The 20,350-nt window shown below is 39.6% G+C and overlaps 1 protein-coding gene across 1 annotated transcript; it reads right to left on the bottom strand.

The window, feature by feature from the left end:
* Positions 1-4,739: 4,739 nt before the first annotated feature.
* mttp (microsomal triglyceride transfer protein) lies at positions 4,740-17,728 on the bottom strand. Its single transcript, XM_028598455.1, has 18 exons — positions 17,414-17,728; positions 15,495-15,682; positions 15,124-15,267; positions 12,940-13,047; positions 12,728-12,844; positions 12,499-12,638; positions 12,267-12,417; positions 11,346-11,503; positions 11,057-11,225; positions 10,269-10,376; positions 9,868-10,080; positions 9,535-9,746; positions 9,265-9,362; positions 8,922-9,043; positions 8,467-8,694; positions 8,071-8,195; positions 5,816-5,986; positions 4,740-5,707 (listed from the first exon to the last, which is right to left on the bottom strand). Exons 1-18 carry the CDS (start codon positions 17,472-17,474, stop codon positions 5,560-5,562), a joined length of 2,661 nt encoding a protein of 886 aa, XP_028454256.1. The 5' UTR covers positions 17,475-17,728; the 3' UTR covers positions 4,740-5,559.
* Positions 17,729-20,350: the final 2,622 nt, after the last annotated feature.

The following is a 20,350-nucleotide window of genomic DNA, read 5'->3' as shown; positions in this document are numbered from 1 at the left end:
AAAAAGAGTTATACTTTCTAATGTGACATTCTATTTAAGGGTTTAGGAGTTGTAACTAATGGCTTGAGTAATGATTAAAAAACATGTATTAATGTATGATAAGCAACTGATATGAATATATGATTAATAACACAATTGTAGTTGCAAATTATAAACCCTTTATGAATGGTGACTTATAAGAAAGTAGTACCAAAATAGTATATAATTTGATTTAATTTCCCACGAGAAAATAAATTAAACACCACACTATGTTGTCCCTCAGTAAAGCTTAAAGTCTGGCTGCAATTACTTAAATTTTTAAAATGAACAATCTTCTTCCTCAAACAAAAAAAACAACTTTTTGATAGATTGTTTCTGAGCATAGCACACATTTTTATTCTGTTTTTCTTTGTTGACCATATTTACATTTCATTTCCTTCTATCTCCCTGACCTGATTATCGTGGCCATCTGCAGTTTGATACACGGCTGATAAAGTTTAACCAATAAAAACCTACAAAAAATAAATAAATGACAAGGGTCAAAGGGAATCAAACAGATTTATGCCAACACTTTTGGCATTTGCGGGCGTGCGAGGTTAGCTTTCTGGTAACACTGAAACATCACCCGGGCCGAGGCTTAAGTTTAACCTGACAGTTTGCTGCTGTGTTTACTCGGTTGCTGTGGATGCAGCGAGACTGGCAGACACTGGTTTGCCCCCAGCTGCTCCCTGTGGTTTCTAAAGAATCTACATTAAGGCCCAGTTGTTGTATTTGAATGCCAAGAGGGGCTCTGATGTCACAGCTGTGACACAAGAAAAGTCAAGATTTATTGCCTCACCTGGATCATCAAGTGTGATACATTTAGGTACATTTTGTCTCCTTGGACATAACTATCAACACAAATGAGTGCTATTAGTTTACGTAAGAGTACAGCAAACAAAAACACATGCTAATGTGGAAAACCTTACAAAATCAGCTGTAATCTATATAGGTTCAAATTTATGAGTTTGCCATCTTAAAATTATCTAATTGCCAGATAAGTGGTAAATTCTCACTTGAAACCAACAGGCAATGCTAGAACTTCTACATTGGGATCACTGGTTTCTAAGAGGGCTACGCTAGTGGCTCTGTAAGGACCTTACTCCGGCATAGCGGTGCTTTTTGCTAAATGTAATGTCAGCATGCTTATAGGGACAGTCGTATCATGCTGATGTTTAGCAGATATGTTTACCATGTTATTCATCTTAGTTTAGTGTGTTTGCATGCAACTGCCTGACTTTTAGAGCCCCTATAAGTACTTTGTGGTGATTTAGCCTACTCAATTACCTCCACCAAGGACTTGAACTATCTGGCAGGGGAGAGTTCCAAGCCCAAACAGGCTCCTCTCCTTAAACTGCCTGTCTCTCTTAGTTATGCTCTTAGTTATGCTGTTATAGTTTTAGACTGTCTGGGGGACTTCCTTCCTTCCTTCCTTCCTTCCTTCCTTCCTTTGACTCTCTCCTCTCCTCTTTCCTTTGACTGCTCTCTCCTCTCACTTTTCATCTCTGTGCATCCCGTCCCACGGGATGCCTGTTACTAAACGGGCTCTGAGGAGTTTACTCCCCGGAGTCCTTGTGTTTTGATTTTTTCTCACCCAGAAAATTTCCTTGGAGCACGTTGGCACCAAGATCCTGGTTGCAGCTGTCGCCGTGGTCCTGCTACACTCCCTGCCAAGCTCTGCGGTGCCCTGCAGTGTCATGCTGCGTCCTGCTGAACCCTACAGCTTCCTGCTACGTCCATCCATGCTCTGCTGTGCCGCGCTACATCCTGTAACGCCCTGCAGCGCACTGATATAATATGAACTACTACGACTATCATTGAAGTCACTATTCCTTTTCTTAAAGTTACTATTATTGCCTCTGTTCATCGCATCCTCAACCGGCACCGTCAGACACCGCCTACCAAGAGCCTGGGTCTGTCTGAGGTTTCTTCCTAATAGGGAGTTTTTCCTCGCCACTGCTTGCTCTTGGGGGAATTATTAGAATTGTTGGGGCTTTGTAAATTATAGAGTGTGGTCTAAACCCACTTTATCTGTAAAGTGTCTCGAGATAACTCTTGTTATGAATTGATACTATAAATAAAATTGAATTGAAAATTGAATTGAATTGATGTCTGTCAGTAGGATTACGGGAAAACTACTGGCCTGATTTTCATGAAACTTGGTGAAAGGGTGTAGCATGGGCCAAGGAAGAACCCGTTATATTTTGGAGCGGATGCGAATCACGGAGCGGATAAACACTTTATTTTTAACTTTCATTAACATTCCGAGATAGGGCACGGCCTTGGCAGAGGTCTGCAGTCTCCGAGAGCATTTCTAGTTTCTAATGCATTAGCGAATATGCGCTACTAAAGTACACAAATTGAGGCTTTAAGGTAGGTCCCTTATTTCCACCTAATGTTAAGGCCCTGTGTTGTGGTATTATGCTTACTTACATGGTGCAAATACCTAAATACATTTGTGTTTAATCAAATATCCCAAACTTGACACACAGTGAACCAAGGGCCAGATAGAATAAATCCCAGGAGTACCAGTTGGTCTTTGAGGCTTTAGGCAAAATATTATCCAGTTGCCATGAACACTGTAACTGATAAATACTCTTGCAATTTTGTTAAGTAGGCCTGTGACAAAGTAGGTGATGCACTCACCACTTGTCCCTTGTGCTTATGTACATTTGTCCATATTTATTTTACACATTGCTGTAGTTATTTTACAGGTCCCATGGCATGAAAATTTCACTTTATGAGGTTTTGTAACATTAATATGAGTTCCCCCAGCCTGCTTATGGTCCCCCAGTGGCTAGAAATGGTGATAGGTGTAAACCGAGCTCTGGGTATCCTGCTCTGCCTCTGAGAAAATGAAAGCTCAGATGGGCCGTTTTGGAATCTGCTTGTTATGAGGTCATAACAAGCAAGATTACCTCCCCTTTCTCTGCTTTGCCCGCCCAGAGAATTTGGCCAACCCATGAGAGAGAGACATCATGGCTTTCAAACAAGAAAAGTGGCAGTTGGTCAAGGCCACACCCCCACTCTCCACCTTGCCCCTCCCTCTCTCCTCCTCAATAGCTTCAGACACATAAATGGCACATACTAAGGAAAGCTCATTGTGGGACTGGCTCTAGTGGCTGTAGTTCTGCACCAAAGCTGAATTTCAGGAAAGAGACTTCAGATACAGTATTAGGGGACCACTAAGGTCTATATAAAAGCATCCAAAGAGCACCACGTCATGGGACCTATAAATGGTATTTATTTCACACACAACTACTGTTTAGTTTCAGTTAGATTTATTAAGTTGCAGGTTTGTACAGTTAATGGTTTCTTCTTCATACTTACCTTTTCTTTGTTTTTTTGTTTGGTCTACTGTGCAGAAATGTTTGGGGAGGAGCCACACATCAGCATGGTGTATTTATTGTAATGATGATGTCATCAGTGACATCATAAGACAAAACCAAGCCCAGGGGGTTTTCTCTGTGTAATTCATTTTTAATGTGTTTGGTTAAGACATTTAAGGAGTAATTGATATGAATTACGACCCTCGTAGAGTTTTCTATATTGGGTAAATAAGTGCAAATGTCTGGCTTTGTCCAGATTTTGGTGAAGTTAGAAATGTTTGGTAGACTCACCACTGAAAGATAGTGGTGCAGTCCAGGGCTGATTGAGAGTCCTATAAAGGCAGTGGCATTTTGCTGCTTAAGGCTGTTTTATGATTCTGCGTCGATATGACGGCGTACCCCCACAGAGCTTTCTGCGTCGACGCGAACCCCCCTCCGAGCCCTCCGCCGTAGTTTGATGTGCACCTCCAAGTTTTTTTTACTTTGCGTCGAGGCGACGCAGACCGCAAGGACTGTGATTGGTCAACTTGTCCTGTGTGTTGATAGTCGATGTTTCAAGCAGCCTACTGTGGGGAGTAGTAACATGCTATTTCACTGACATAAGCTTTGCAAATAAACTCAGACATATTTGGTTACAATGACAGGGTTATCCGTTTGTAAAGTGTCTATTTCAGTAACGTTTTGAAATTAGCACTTTGCCAGCAAGCAATACTTTGTGGGCAGTTGTGCTAAAGTTTGTTTGCTAACATAACATAAACTGTCTCTCTCTTTCGTTTCGTTTCGCGATTGACCCTCCGGAAACCACACATCCCCTAGCGTTCTGGCGGTGAAATGCACCGCAATGCAAAGAAACGCGTTCAACCCCGATGCAGAACTCCGAAAGGGTTACGGGTCATGGGTCGTGGAGTTGCTGCAGAAGCATAAAACAGCCTTTAGGGAGAGGGAAGCTGTGCTGATACAAACACGTGCTTCAGTGACTTTTTGGTACAGCCTATAGACAAGAAGTTGTGCTGCTAGAATTGCATGCTTGTCTCATTTTGTCAAGTAGATTGTTTTGCTCCAGTTTTCTTCTGTTAGTTTCAACTTTTGTATTTTCCATAATTTATATGTGCTGGCACCTGGCACCCTGTAAACAAGAAATCTCCCTGCCTATCTTTGATGCTCTGGCTACGCTACACAACAAGACCTACTACCATACATTTGTGGGACTTAGGCCTACATGGGTCAATATCACATCAGCAGAGACCGTGCTATCCTGATAGTGACTTTCAAACTTTATAATCCCATTTTTGGAACAGCAGGTTAATCTAGCCCTACATATAATCTAGCCCTACATATTGTACAATTCATACATATTTTGCTGTATCTAAATCCATAAGCCAAGTCAAAAGGTGTGCGTGTGTTTCCACTGCACATTTATTGTTAGCCAGTTACAAATCTAACAGACTGATCCCGGAATATGGAAACACAAGTTCAGAGTAGCTCAAAATTCTCAAAACTACCCAAATGTTTTCAGACAAACAGAGCAATTACAGCCAAGTACAAACAAATATATTCAAGTGTTGATGGATTCACTTTTGGAGATTCCAGTTTCACCTGAAATCTTCAAAGTACAAAGTAAAGACGACACACACACACATCATCTCTGTAGGAACAATTAAATAAATCACCAACATGATTATAAAAAATGGAATTAATGGATATTATTTTTCTAAATAAGTTATTTCAAGCGTGTGAACAGTGACATAAAACAATAAATTACTGCAAACATTTAATCAAAAAACAAAAGGAATGTTAACAGAAAGGAGCGTTTCTATTCATGGGGGGCAGTTAATCCACTGTCTCCAGTGTGATATTTACATGTACATTTTTACTAAAACTGTGTTGGGATAATTACAGTGGTACTATTTATGCTGAGTATTACCCAAATAAGACATAAATCCTGTGTGTGCCCATCATAAATACATTTTCGTGGAAATCCATAAAAAGACAATGCAAGAATTCCTGATTTTAAACAAAATGTCAAATTGAAAATGACTTAAATATTCACAGGAATGTAAACATTGCATGTGCTGTTAAAAAAAAATACACTCACCATTTTCTCTCTTGGGTACCTTAACTGCACGAGGCTTAAGTGTGATAGCTGTCCCTGAATGTATTAAACCCTCTTTGAGTAATAAAATTTTCTCCTGGATAGTTCATGATATCTCTTCTACCAGCTGGAGTCAAAAACTTTCTTGCACATGTTTGAGTTCTCCTGGTGAAGAGGGAATTCAGAGCCGGGGACGAGCTGCTTCCTGCTCTTATGCGACACAGCGCTCTTTCCTGATGGCACGCTCTCATACTTGGTCAGGTATTCACTGAAAGTAGAACATCAAGATTAGAAAGTAAGTTTTTGTATAAGATGATTCAAAAATAAAACCCCAAAGAGTACTGAATTATTTTTATGTACAGCGGTGTCACAATACCTGAAGGGGAAGGTAGTTTTGTCCATCTGCATGCACACCAGGAAGGGATAATTGGAAAACTGGACAGTGGTGATAAAGTCCAGCGATGCCTCGGTTTCGAAGCTGACCTCAATGCCCGCTCTCATAAAGTCCAAGTCCACTGTAACATTGCCAGTAAGCACTAACGCTCCCCTGAAACCATAAAGGGAAAACCAAGTGAAAATGTGTTTTTAAATCTTTGTTAACCAGCAGTTACCACTCAACTAGTAAGCATAATGTGAAACAAACCAACTGTTGTTATGGTTACCTGTAGTTCAACATACTAGCTGTGTTTGAAAGCCTTCACTTTCACGGAAATAGTGCACTATATAGTGTGTTTGCCGTTTTGGAGTGGTGTTCAAATTCAGTGTCAAGTGTTCTGAAATATTCTCACAGACAGCTTCCAGCCAATCAGAAACAATTATTTTCTTTAGCCTTGTCTCAAATCCTGTGGCACATGGTCCTTGTTTGTGAATATGTATTTGTAGCATACAGTTTGTATTAGTGGTTTAAAAGTCCGGTAACACTTTACTTGAAGGTATCTACATAAGAGTGACATGACACTGTAATGAACACATGACACTGTCATGACACTGTCATGACACTGTCATGACACATGAACCCTAACCCTAACCATAATTTGTCACGACAAAAACTGAATGACACTTACTGAAAGAAGCGTTGTCATAAACGTTTAGGCAAGGCAAGGCAGCTTTATTTGTATAGCACATTTCAGCAACAAGACAATTCAAAGTGCTTTACATAAAAACAATTAAAAACTACATTTAAAAGTTTATGACTTTTTTATAATGTTTATGACACATTCATGACAGTGTCAGGTCACTCTTATGTAGATACCTTCAAGTAAAGTGTAACAAAAAGTCCACTATATCGCAGACACTAACACATGTAGAGTTTAACTACACCATGTAAAGCAACAACTCCCCCTTATTTTTCAAATCGAAGTGTGCCAGTTGAACATCCAACGTCTGTAACTTTGCCCGTGGAGTGGAGACGTGCAAAGATGCCAGTGTGGTTTGTTCTGTTTCTATAGATAGCCTGCCAGTCTATTATCAGAGTGGAAGAGGTACAACTATGCTGATCCATTCACCTGCCTCTGCCCTTCCCCTGCACACACGGGTCAAATCATCCTGAAGTTCAAATTCAAGATGTGACCTTTAACAGTGGTCAAAAAGTGGGAACAAATACCAAAACAGAAACATATTTTTTTTTTCCTGTCTTAAACCATATTTTCGTTTCTCAGAATGCTGTTCCAAAAAAGTAGCAATCCCACAGCATCAAAATCACCTAGTTATTCCTATGGAAACTTATAATCACGAATGTAGGCATAACTGTGAAGGCACTAGGACACTGTGTTGTTTAACATTTGATGCAGTGCCAGTACAAAATTTATTTTGCTATATATATTTTTTTTTTTCTGCAAAGAACTTCGTCCATTTAGCAAAATAATCTTAAAATAAATTAAATCAGAGAATAGCTGACCATAATACAAGTGAACAGGATGAAGAATCTGATCTGGTTCTTGAGTTTGGTTTTGAAGGCAGTTATGGACAAAATGTGGTCAGTACTTAAAAAGTGCTGAGGTGCATATGCAGCTCTGACTCACACAGGAAAAATCAAACTGTATTTTAATCTTTCTCTTAAAGTCCTATTTCATCACCAGATGCCGCAAGCTAACTGACCAGCATGATGATGTGCTTCATTTTCTGCAGCTACTGTTGTGCGTTGACTGTAATGTTTAAATATAGAGAACCAGACAGAACTGACGTTATATCCACACAAACCTACAGTTGAGACAGACATGAGGCACAATACTGGAGCGTGTCCAACGTGCCGGTGGAACAAATGAATCAGACAACACTTATAGACCATGTAAAGATCACATGAATCCAACATCAACAGAAAACTATTTACAGTGCAGTGACATTGGCTTGAACCTCTTAAACAACTCTCCTTTCAGCCACAAAGGTTGTTTCTAAGAATTGTCTTGTCTATCACAAAGGCCTTTGCCCTGCAAGTGTATTTCATCATACTGTACACACAATACTTAAAACATACTCAGTGAGATATTTATCATTCTAAGTCTGTACTTGAGCTTGTGACATATAAACACGGTACACAACATTATTAAAAAGCTAAGCTGATGCCCCAATTCGGCTGCAGACCAAAAACATCTACCACACGTGTTTTTTTTGTGTGTTGTCTCTGGACTGTACCTGTTGTTGACGCTGGTCTTGGACTCCCTGTACCACAGACTGATCTCCATGCCTCCAGAGATGTCAATAGCTAACCCTCCTTGGAACTCTGCACTCGCCTTCAGACCGGACTGCAGCTGGATCACCTGGAGGGCCGAACATGAGCGGCAAAGAAAAACAACAAAATGGAAGACTCCATTATGTCTGACTCCCCTGATAATCCCCTGACAGCTCATCACTGGGCATCAAATACCAGTTGTTAGGTCCTGTTCTCTTTGATAAACTTCATAAGAATTCAGAATTTACCAAGGACCACTTGTTGCATGCATGACTCGTTACTACCGGTTGTCGCTCTCGTTCATAACCATACTGCATGTAAACTAGCATTGATGGGAGGACACGGTTGTAGCTGCTTACCTCAGAATGATCAGTCAGCAGGATGAGACCCTTCACTACATTAATGGGATCCCCGGTCATGGAGAACATTTTGGACATGAGGTCACTGTAACCCTTGAAGAAGGTGACGGGCCGCAGCTGGACATCAAACAGCAGAGCCGACATCCCAGCAAACGACTCCAGGTCTCCCTCTCCCTCGTCAGGTGTGGCAGCAATCAGTGACTCCAGACCCTGGGCCTCAATTGCCACCTGGAAGAGAGGAAGAATACCCACATTATTTAAAATCAGCAATTTGATAATTATCCATAAAGATCTTTAACACACACACTTAATATATTTCATTAGGAAAGGCAAGTTTTTATCTATATATCTATATCTATCTATCTATCTATCTATCTATCTATCTATCTGATCCCTGTTCCTGTTTCTGCTAAGCTTGTTACTGCAATTTTAGTTTCATTATGTGGTTTCCTTACCTGTAGTCCATGTAGCATTGCTCCTTTACTTGCACCATAAATATTCATGTTGCTTCTCCTCATGATCCCAGAGCCTGAATACAGGATGTCCAAACTGTATGTGGAGGTCACATCAGCAGATTCTGTCGGAGGGGGAGGGGTTTAAAATGCAAATAACTGCCAGACTCAAAATGATGAGTTTTGAGGAGCCAAATAAGCATAAATGTGCAACTACCCTAAAAGTCATTTTACTTGGTTGACTCATGAAAATTTGTTGTCACTCTTGAATTCTATTGACATTAACATTTTTCTTCATTTCATCTCAGATTGTAAATTATCTTAGAGATGAGGATGGATTACTTACGTGCCATGAATCCTGAGAAAGCAGACGATGACCCGACTTTTGCAAAACGGTCGTAGTTACAGGAAACCGTGTCCTTCATAGCCTGTCGTAAAACTTTACTGAAAAGAATGTATATATAATATACAATAAATGGCTGCAATATGTATCGGTAAAATCTTCCTATGTTATGTTCTCACACAAAAATCTCTTTATGTTTGTGTTTAGCTGAGAAACCTCTATAAAAAAGTTGTATTTTTTTGTTTGTGGTCCATTATATGTCCCATAACACACCTGGCAGGCATCTGGAAGCGGAGGATGTCCTGGATCTTTGACAGCATGTACTTGTTCATTTCTTGAGGCAGGTTTCCAATAGAGAGAAGCAGATTCTTGACCTCCATGTATGAGGGGTTGCTACTGAGGATGACGTCAGCAGCGGCAGCTCTCACGTTTTTCTCATAGACTCGTCGATTCTGGTGGTAAACCCTGTTCACGGTCTGCTTCACCTAAAAGTGAGAGAACATATTTGGTTTCAGTATATGTTATATGCTGATTAGCTAAACATACTGTAGCAGTAACACACATAAACATCAGTTCAAAGGAAGTATTATGTACATTATGGCTTACCGCATCGGTCATGAGATTGACATTATATCTCTGCAGGGCAGTGAGGGCGATGGTGCTGTAAGCTCCCACCTCTGACTCTGCATATTTGGTAAAGATGGGAATGGCCTCAGGAAGAAGAGAGTTCTTCAGAGCCAGAAGATACATCTGGATCTCGGACTCTACCTGCGTGCTGCCAGGACCGTCTAAAATCAGCTTCTTCACCTGTACCACTGTCTGAAAGGTAAATACACAGTAGATATCAACACTCAGGTCTTAGAATCATTCAAATTTGGTTTGTATTCCAGAGTATTACACAAAGGAAATTTCAGGACTGTAAACAGACAATTCAACATCAGTTTTACTTTTAAATAGGCACTACATTTCTATCTAACATGTCATTTGTTATCTTCTTGGAAGCTCACCGGTAAGTTGCATCCTCCTTTCTGACACAGCTTATGGACCAGGGCTCCCATAATGATCACCACTGACTCTTTAATGTCTCTGCTGCCAATCTTTCCCTTTGAAATATCCTGAAAAGGAAACAATTCTCATTAAAATTAACCGAAAACATTCAATTGGCATTGAATTGTATAGACTTATTGATAAAGGGTTAAGGTTAGGGTTAGTAGTGAGGCAAATTAAGTGGCATCTAGCGGTGAGGTTGCAAATTGCAACCAGCTGAATAACCCTTCCTTTCCAAGCGTGTAGTAGAACCTACGGTGGCCTTCAGGTTACGTTAAAACGCAAAAGGCCCTCTCTAGAGCCAGTGTTTGGTTTGTCTGTTCTAGGCTACTGTAGAAACATGGCAGTGCAATACATCAAACTCCGCCTATGTAAATATAAAGAGATCATTCTAAGCTAACGAAAGCAACAAAAACAAACAATTCTTTAGTTTTAGGTAATGAAAAAATAATTATGAATATTATATTCCATTTCTGCCGATAGAACCCCCTAAATCCTACACACTGGTTCTTTAAGACTAAAGTTTTTAAATTTGAAAACATATCATTTAAAATAGCAGCAGTAAGCAATATATTATATATAAAGCAATTTTGGAAGAGACCATTGCTAGGTAATGTGTTTGTTTCCATTCAGAAGAAAAGTCCGTGATCCACTGGTAAAAAAAGCAGAGCACCGGACTGAAATTCCGTCCAGGTGAAGCACACCTTTTCTTCTTCACTGATTCTGTTATTGACAACATGATGCTCACCAGCAGAACCTGGAGCATTCTCTCATTGGGATGTGAAGCAAAGCCACATGCGTAGAGAAACCTCTCCTGCAGAACCAACCCTTTGGCATCGGTGAAGTTAAGGAATTCCAGCATTGCATCCAGAGATGCATCTGTCTGAGAGGAGGTCACAGCATCCACCACCTGAGGTCTGAGCAGAAAGAAGGCAAAAAACATTGATGGTGAGTTTATAAAGTTAGACTAATTGAAAGAAACAACAGGGCGATGGAGTCAGTAAGCAAATTAAGATGTAAGAGTAGAGTCTGTTTACAGAGATGTCTTGCTGGCACTCTTCAGCACTGTGAGGATATCGCCCTTGGACGCCTTCCTAATGCTCTGGAGGAGGGCCAGGAAGCTGCGAGGAGCCGTGGCTTTCGACAGGCTCGCTGGCTCCAGCTGCTTCTGTTGAGTCTGCCAATGTTCAAAAAGCTAAGAGGGAAAACACAGGGCACAGGGGATTAGAAGAGAGACCGTCCTCAGTCTATGATTACACTACAATAATATACAGTATCTATTTACTATTACAGTGTTATTCAGATAATTTTATAATAATGGCCATATATGAATTGTACCAGTTACTAATTCGTTTTGTAGTTTGGGTCATTGTTCCGGTCATTAGTCTCTAATTCCTGATATTTGGAAATGCAGCGACAGCGCCAAAAGAGGTCAAACAGTGCAGGAAACACACGCAGTCAGATGATCATACAGATTTTAACAAAACCTATTTGGAAGCAATGCTAGCAGCTCTGTAAGTTTGTAGTACATGCTAAATGCCAACACTAGCATGACATTATGCTAACAATAAGAGTGCTAATATGCTAATTTTTAGCAGGTATAATCACTACCATGTTCACCATCCTAGGGTTTTGCTAAGTTAATTAGGATTCATCCTGAGTGGGTCATGAACGTCTGCACCAAATTTAATGGTAATCCATCCAATAGTTGTCGAGACATTTGACTCAAAACCATACATTTCAACCTCACGGTGGAGCTAGAGGAAAACTTGGGATCAACAAAGTCATTAGGATACACCCTCTGGGGATCATGAATGTCTGTACAAAATTGCAATCTATTAAATACTAATATTTCAGTCTGAATCAAAGTGGGGGACCAACATTGCCATCCATAGAGCGTGGCTAAAATGTGTTTGCAAAAGTAAAAATGTGTTGTGTGAAACTCAACAGGTACTCACTGATGGACAGCCCTTGCACTGGGATTTGACCTTCTCCGCAACGATACCAACAGCTGCCAGTTTGGCATCGATTGACTTGACAACCCCAGCCACATCTTTCCCAGCGGCCTCCAGCGGTCCAGCCTCTGTCCCTACAAATGTGAAGGTTTGCCTGGGAAGCAAGAAATTGAAAATTGAATGTGTGCCCATATAAGAAATGGCAGCACAGTTAATTCTTTGTTAAGGCATTTACCTGGACACAACAGTAGCTGCAGCAGATCTGCGGGCGTTAACAGCCAGTGAGTGTGTTTCTTCAGCCACGGCCGAGTGGATGAAACCATCTTCAAGTGTGAACGTTGTTACAGAACTGGACTTCCTGCTCACACCCAACACCTGAAGGTTGACACATCAAGGTGTGATTCATTAGTGATTCAGTAATGTTCATACTTTAGTATGGTGAGCTTGTCTGGATACTGACATACCTGACTGTGTGTGGTGAATCCAGTCTCCGCCGTCTTACACGTCTCAAGGATCTTGGTTCTCGTCACTTGACCTTTTACTGCCTTGTACTCGACTGTGCACCTTCCAGACACGTCATTCTGTGCCCAGACATTAGGTTTGTTCACATTAGCTACATTTAATTAAATATGAAAAGCATTAATAAATGTAATGGGTTCATTATCATGCCATTTACCTCTACTACTTTTCCAGTGTTGAGCTGTACTTGCAGTAGGCTGGCCAGCCCTCTTTTTAGGTTCTTGATGGTTGCAGGTTCAGCCCAGTAGGAATAAAATGCTTTTGCCTACAAAGAAAGCAACATGTTGAACCAAATTGTATGCTTTTGAACAAGGGATACAGAGGCATTTTGTCCAGCACATGAAGAGGGAGGCGACCCATAGCGCTTTATGTGCTGCATCTCACGAGGGCTTTCAAGTTCAGTTTATCTTTGCACAAACACTAAGAGTACACAAATGCATGGTCATGATATCAGAGACTATTTACACTGCATGCAGAAATAAGATATTCTTTGAAGTGCAGATCAAAAACAAAACCAGAATACTTTGGTATTATCACTTTAAATTTAAAAAAAAAGAGTCTACCTTAACCTCTAATTATATCCCCAATACACATAAGTACACATCACTGACCTGTATGAAAGATCAGTCAGTTTTATGTTTACTTATGTTGCTGACAACATGTTAAAATAACGGAACCAAAGCTCAGTCAAATGAACTTGGGAAATGTGAATGGGAAATATCATATCACACCACACAGTTTGGTTTTCCCAAGAGGTTTCAGTCTGGCTCAATATTGGACTCTGTGTCCTGCTCATGAGTGGAGAAAGCAGCCTATTACATCATCCAAAAGTGTCACCTATACAGTATGTCATTTATTTGTGGCACTCAACCATGATATCAGCTAGGACCACCATAAATAGATTGTCCACAGCTACTCTGTATCTTTCGTGCCACAGCCTGTCATCAGTATAAAGAACATAACACCAGGGGAGACACTGATCTATCCTGTTCCACACTGTCCAACCTTCTTCTTCTTCAACTTTCTTCACTCCACACTGAAACATTATTCATCCTAAAACATATACTTTTTTTAGCTGCTGTACAACACTTACACAACTGTGTCAGAGTAGGATATAATACACATGGTACATTGTACCTCTATACACCACTGAAGGCCTGGCCTTGTGTGAAACCAATAAGAACAAACATACATTTCTATGTTGACTGTACTTCATACTAGAAATATTGGTACCACTTCTTAATAAAATGTTGATAAGTTGTTACCAACTGTTATTAATGGCAATTAAGCATTTACTAAAGCCTGAAAGATCAGTTATAAACATGAATAAAAACACACTTGATTGCCAGGTTGTACCAAAGTCCTTTCTATTTTGTAATAATGCAATTATAAATGTTCAAATCCATTAATAGATGCATTATAGCTTGTCAATACATTGGTTTTGAGGACTCCAGATCCTCTGCAGCCCTTTTCCATTGTTAAGTGTCTTACAGTCCAATTAGTCAAAGGGATTTTTTAGTCACGATCTATAAAGCTTTAAATGATTAATTAACCATTAATAGAGCCCTTAGTTACTTAACTTATAAACTCTTTTTAAAGTAGTACCCAAGCCTTCCAAAGAAACATTAAACATTGTGTCAAGGGATCTTTACCCTTGTTGGCAGTTTTTATAAACTAGTATGATTCATGCCCTGAGATTTTAAATGAGATAACTATCAATCGGCTTGCTGTTATTCTTCCGATGGCAATTACCAGTATGCATTATTGAATAGCATACAGTGATTATGACGTGATAACAGCGAATGACGTAATGACAGTAAGACGACAGCATGAACCTTATCCACCGACCCGGAGCCACTCTTTAAGTCAGGCTTATTAATTAATTCATTCATTGACCATCTAAACTGCTGACCTTTGCCCACACACACACGCACACGCGCGCGCCTGGTATTTCCCCTGCCAGCATCATCACTCCAGCACAATGAAAGTAAACTCACTAATTCTCTGAAGTTAACAATAGTGAGTGCTGGAAGTACACTACTGACTTTCTTACATATAAGATCATAAATTGTCCAAAAACTGAAATTCTTGAATATTATAAGATTTGCTGTTTTCGGACAATTTCCGGCTGTTATTATTTGCCTGGAGTAATTATAAACTGTTAATTTGTACCAAAGCTCTTACAGTAATAGACTATGAGGTACAGATAATACCAGCAATAAGTGGTGTAGCCACTCATAAGGAGTTTTTTTTAAACACATAATGTTTAACCTCAAAGGATCTAAACTTTTGCATGCAAACTGCTAATAAATCACAGACTAAAAAGAATGAATGCTCTTACCTTTCCATTTTTCAGATGCAACAAAAAAGGTTTAGTCAGTGCTGCTAGTTTTGTTTTCCCCAAAACACTTTCTGCAGTGGATCCATGGAGGACATTCTTCTTTTCTGATCGGTGGGTCGCATGGTCGATCCTCACATTTGAGATCTATGAATGAGAGATTAATTAAACTAAGCAAAAGGCTGCATTTTTTTTTTTTTTTTTGGCAAAACATTTTTTTGTGTATTGTCAACACACCACCAGCTACACTGAAGAAAAAGGAAGCATGCAGACTTTACTATGAATTTTATCAGAAGTGTATTTGTAATAAGAAATTATTCTAAGTCTTGAAATGACATCATGTCCTGTCTCTACATGTGACTGGACAGACATACCGCCAGTTGAATCAGTTGGTTGTCTTTGCTGCTGGGATCTCTCCACACTAGGTTGACATTCACATCGCTTGAGATCCTGTAGCCAGCACTGCCCTCTTTGGACCCCCGGGCCCTGTCCAGCAGCACCTCAGTGGTGTAGCCGAATTTGTACAGCTGGTTGTTGTTCAGCCGGGGTCCAGCAGCACCACCTGAAGAAACACAGGAATCACAGCTGCTGAGCACGAGTGCAGAAAGTGAGAATGAGCTGCAATAAGACTGTTATCATATTGCAGTGTGAAGACAGGTCTGCTAGTGTACTGGAGACTTAAAAGAACATGCCACTGGTGTTTTCACATTAAATATGCTTTCAATTTTCCAAAGCTACTATAGTATTTTAGACATTTCTCACACCTAACCACTGGTTTCATTTTAATGTCTGCACCTCATGAATATCAGCTAGTAGAAACCTGAAACTTGACACAGCAATCCATCACCATGGACATTCAGCCATCTTCATTTGTTTGTCACTGTATTCTTATGTAATAATACAAGGTGTGAGCAGTGAGTGACTGTCGCTGTGTCGTCAGAAATTAAAAATGGGAAACAAACAATGAGCAAACATGGATAAGGTGGGAAGGATGTCATTTTCGTAGCTTCTTACATGTTTTTGGAGCAAACTGTCAAATCTCAGATTTCAGAGCTTCTCATTATCAAACTACCAAATAGGTGCAATATCAATTTAATATAGAAATCCACACTTTCAATTGCTTTGCCATCAACGGTAATACAAATAAAGATTACTTTTATGAATGAAACTAGAATACTTGAAAGCTCTATGTCTTTAATTCAGGTCATATTTAATAATAAATCCTACTGAAACCCTCTCTTAAAAAACGGTATTTTTATATTTAATATCAAACATGCTGTTGCATTGTCTTATCCAGTTAATTCCAGCTATCTTTCACTTGTGGCCGTATAACCTCTCAAGTGCTCTGGTTATAGATTCCCCAATACACTTGTGTTTATAGGAAAGTATTTTTCAAAGAAGAACTGCTCTCTTTCATTTTTGGATTCCATTACAGAAATAATATCTGTGCATAGCATTGAGGTAATTCAACCAGCGGCCATTTAAACAAGGTGTGCTTAATCTGAGAGATATGACATAGATAGGACATTTGGCCTCGAGGGAAGGCAAACTGACGTGTCAGTACTTGATTTCATCACCGGCCGCTGAAGAACGTGGAGCTGAAATTCAGCAAATAAAACTCCGGGTCTTTTGTCAACAGCTGACGGAGATTCTTAGGGAACTTCAGAATCAAAACACCAACAGAAACAATGTGTTTTTTGTTTCATAGTGCTGTGTTTTATCTTTCTTGATTATACTCTTTCACTTCTTATCAGTCAGTGATGTCACAAAGTAGTAGGCCTACTATGTGAAGCTGTAGCCTACTCCATTTATAATGAATGGGGAGACTGAGCCCATTGTAAGCTAACCTAGTGTGATTTCTTGCCCGAGTTCATTTTAAATCTCTGTGGCCCAATATAATTAAGATTTACACCTTTGATCCAAGCCCGCTGTTAGGAATTATGCAGGGGACAACATTTTCCAAATAGGGCCCCTCATCCAGCACCATAGATCTTTGCATGGGCCTTGGGCAGGGGTTATCGGTGCCCTTTGACCACCCCTGACAGCCTGCTTAGATCATCCATAATTTCCAACTTTCCCTCTAAGTAGAAGCCTCGAAAGCACAGTACAGTTAGCTACAAATAAAGACTTTTGACACATTTCTACTTAGTGAGCATGAAGTCGGTATCTTCTGGCCCCAAATAAGTTAATTCAACCTTTATTAATTAATCGTCTAAAAGTGTCTGATGGCCCCAAACATCACACTACCACAAACTAGCACTACTCACAGAAGAAGAAGAAAACATCAACTCACCTTTGGCAGAAGCTGAGGCAGAGGAGGCTGCACAAAGCAAGAGCACAGCTAGAGTGAACATTGTGTGTCCTCTCTCTGAAGCCGGGACAATTAAGACCAACACAAAAACCGAGTCAGTGGCTGAAGCGGCACTAGAGGGCCAAAAAGAAAGGCAAAGCAAGTCCGAGCTTCTCCTAATACGTTTTATCGGAGGGGAGGGCAGACTCCAAACTCCACGCGCAAGTACTAAGTACGAGATAACCAGCAAATCATTAACCTGAGGAGCACAGATTTGACAGGAGATGCAGCCAGGAGTCCCCCTTTTAAAACTGCGGGGCAGTATCTGCGTCTGCGCGCGGCCATGTGATTGATTAATCAAATGAAATGGGATTAACTGATTGATTCAATTGATCAAGGGACAAGTGAGACTCGCCGTCTGGATTTGAGGTTTCCGGTAATGTGCATGCCCTGACTAGTCAACAATCAATAAAGTTATTTTGATAGAAAAAAAATCGTACATAATCGCAAAAATATCTTAATAAGAGCATTTATATTTACCAAGAGTTGGCAGAGAGACGTCCTCATGTTGGATACCTTTCACCTAATTTCTTCTTGGGATGAACAGCCAGTACTTTGTCTGTGTGTCTTGGTTGGAGGAAATGGGCAGTCTGTCAGTGAAACTAGCCCTCTGGCTCAAATTACAGCATCTCAGTGGACCCAAAAGTGTGGCAAATTTCAGCAGAGGGTCAGTCTGAATATGTGATATTTTTAGAAATCTGTTTAGGTCAGTGAGTTCATTGTTTGAGTAAGGATAGCCCTACTGCTAATTTCTCCAATTAATTAGAAATAGGTTAATCTACATACAGAGAGAGAGAGAGAGAGTGTGTGTGTGTGTGTGTGTGTGTGTGTGTGTGTGTGTGTGTGTGTGTGTGTGTGTGTGTTTGTGTGTGAGTGGTTGGATGGGGCATTTCAGGGGCAATTCCACTTGATGGCATCATTCATCACTTTCACCAGGAACAATATACTTCACACACTTTCTCATGATTTCATTTAGATTGAATGGAATCCCACTCTATTATTACATTGTTGTGGAATGTTACAGTACACCAGCACCTTCACTTTAGTTAAAGGTAAAACTTTCTGTCCAAAGTATCCTTACATTAAAACCTTAATTTATATCCTACCATAAAGTTGAGTAATAATGCTCAAAATCTGAATCTGAATCAGCTTTTTGGGCCAAATGTGTGTTGACACATACTAGAAAGTCATTTGGTTCTGGTTCTCAACACCTCTCAATATACATGCATACACATATTATATAGTGAGAAGATCTTACACCTATATAGCCATATTTAGTCAATGATGCAGCACAGGACAGTAAACAAGCAGTTTTACTTCTACTTATGTAATAAATAAGTAAATAAGATACAACACACACAGATAACACAGCACTGCATGCGTTTGTAAACTTGTTAAAATGTCAGATGACTCTAGTGGAGTAAGAAGTGCAATAATTTATTGTGAAATGTACAGTAGACAGTGCAGTAAACTATGAAGTAGCATTAAAATAGAAGTGAGTTATCTCAAATGTGTACTTAAGTACAGTACTTGAGTAAATGTACTTAGTAACTTCCCATCACTGAACTCTGTAACATAAAGAACTTTCAGATTAAAGCACAGCAGCACTGACTACAATGTGAGTTTGACCGAGCAGCCAGTGGGTGTCAGTGTTTGTCTGCTGTTGTTGATGGATGGTTACCAGTTTGGAGATTATGTAGGTGGAACTGAATCCAGATTGAATAATAATAATAATAATAATAATAATAATACATTAGAATATGGATACAGAGTACAAAACTATAACATACAGTACAATACAATACATTCAAAACATTTTCTTTTCCTTCAGTGACTGTGAAAATTGTGCGAACAGATAAAGCATGAAATACAAAGTACAATATAAAGTAGACCATTTAACGACAATAAGAATGGTTAATTGAGGAGGCATACATTAACTATACAAAAATGAGGTGAAATGATAAAGCACAAAGAATGAGCACCTTGTAGAAATCATTTTTCAATTAAAGTAGGTGTTCCTGACTGCAAACATCCAGAAAAGGTGCTATTAAAAACTTGAGGTTACAAACAAGAACATATTGGATCAAGAGGTCACTGATGAAAGACAGAGTAAGACTATGAATGGATGAGACTTGTTGGAATGGATTTATAAGTTAACAATAACATTTGAAATCAGTTCTATGAGTAAGTGAGGGGCCAATAATATGGAGCTAAAATAGAAGTAATGTATACAACGGAAACGCTTTTGCAGTCTCGTGATTCTTGCAATTTTTGGGTTGTAAATCCACATGATTGAATGCACGTAGAAGTGTCAGCTAAATAAATGTACTGTAATGTAAAAAATTAAATAAAAGAGACCCTGAATGTCTTAGGGGGGCCAGAGCTCAATAGATAACCTATTTATTATGTGAAAGCTGTTATCCCTGTGCCCCTGGTTGTGTGCTAATCAGTGAAATCAACTTCTGTAGTGTTTAGATAGAAGGAAAAACATATTACATATTCCAGCAGGGATGTGATTTGGACAATTCTTGGTCAGAAACAAACAACAAAGTGTCACTGTCCCATCAAATATCTGGATAATAAAAGGATCAGAAGGAAGGTACTGAGTTGACAGTTAACTTTTTACATGTGTTTTATTAAAATGTATATATTTAGCACTGATGAAGCATTTTGTTAGAGTGAGTTGTGAATGTGTTTAAGAAGAAGGTTGATTACGTCAGAAGGAATGGGTCTGCTGTTGTTCTCTGTTGAGTGTAGAAAGTGCCAGAAGTTACGCTGAGGCATCTGGCCAAAGGTCCGATCATTTGAAATCAGTCCCTGATAACACAGCAAACATTTACATTATGTAAACTGGGTATCTAAATAGCAAATGATAAGTGT

Source organism: Perca flavescens, chromosome 2 (genome assembly GCF_004354835.1).
Source record: "Perca flavescens isolate YP-PL-M2 chromosome 2, PFLA_1.0, whole genome shotgun sequence".
In the NCBI taxonomy this organism is placed as follows: Eukaryota; Metazoa; Chordata; class Actinopteri; order Perciformes; family Percidae; genus Perca; species Perca flavescens.
Note: the sequence above shows the minus strand (reverse complement) of the source record. Positions and strands in the feature narration are given on the sequence as shown.

What these genes read in the sequence shown, in the direction of transcription:
- mttp (XM_028598455.1), bottom strand. Translation starts at nt 17,474, where the DNA reads ATGTTCACTCTAGCTGTGCTCTTGCTTTGTGCAGCCTCCTCTGCCTCA. An exon ending in AAGGAGGATGCAACTTACCG is followed by an intron (nt 10,081 to 10,268) that starts GTGAGCTTCCAA and finishes TTTACCTTTCAG; the next exon opens with ACAGTGGTACAGGTGAAGAA. An exon ending in TCAATCTCATGACCGATGCG is followed by an intron (nt 9,747 to 9,867) that starts GTAAGCCATAAT and finishes TCTCACTTTTAG; the next exon opens with GTGAAGCAGACCGTGAACAG.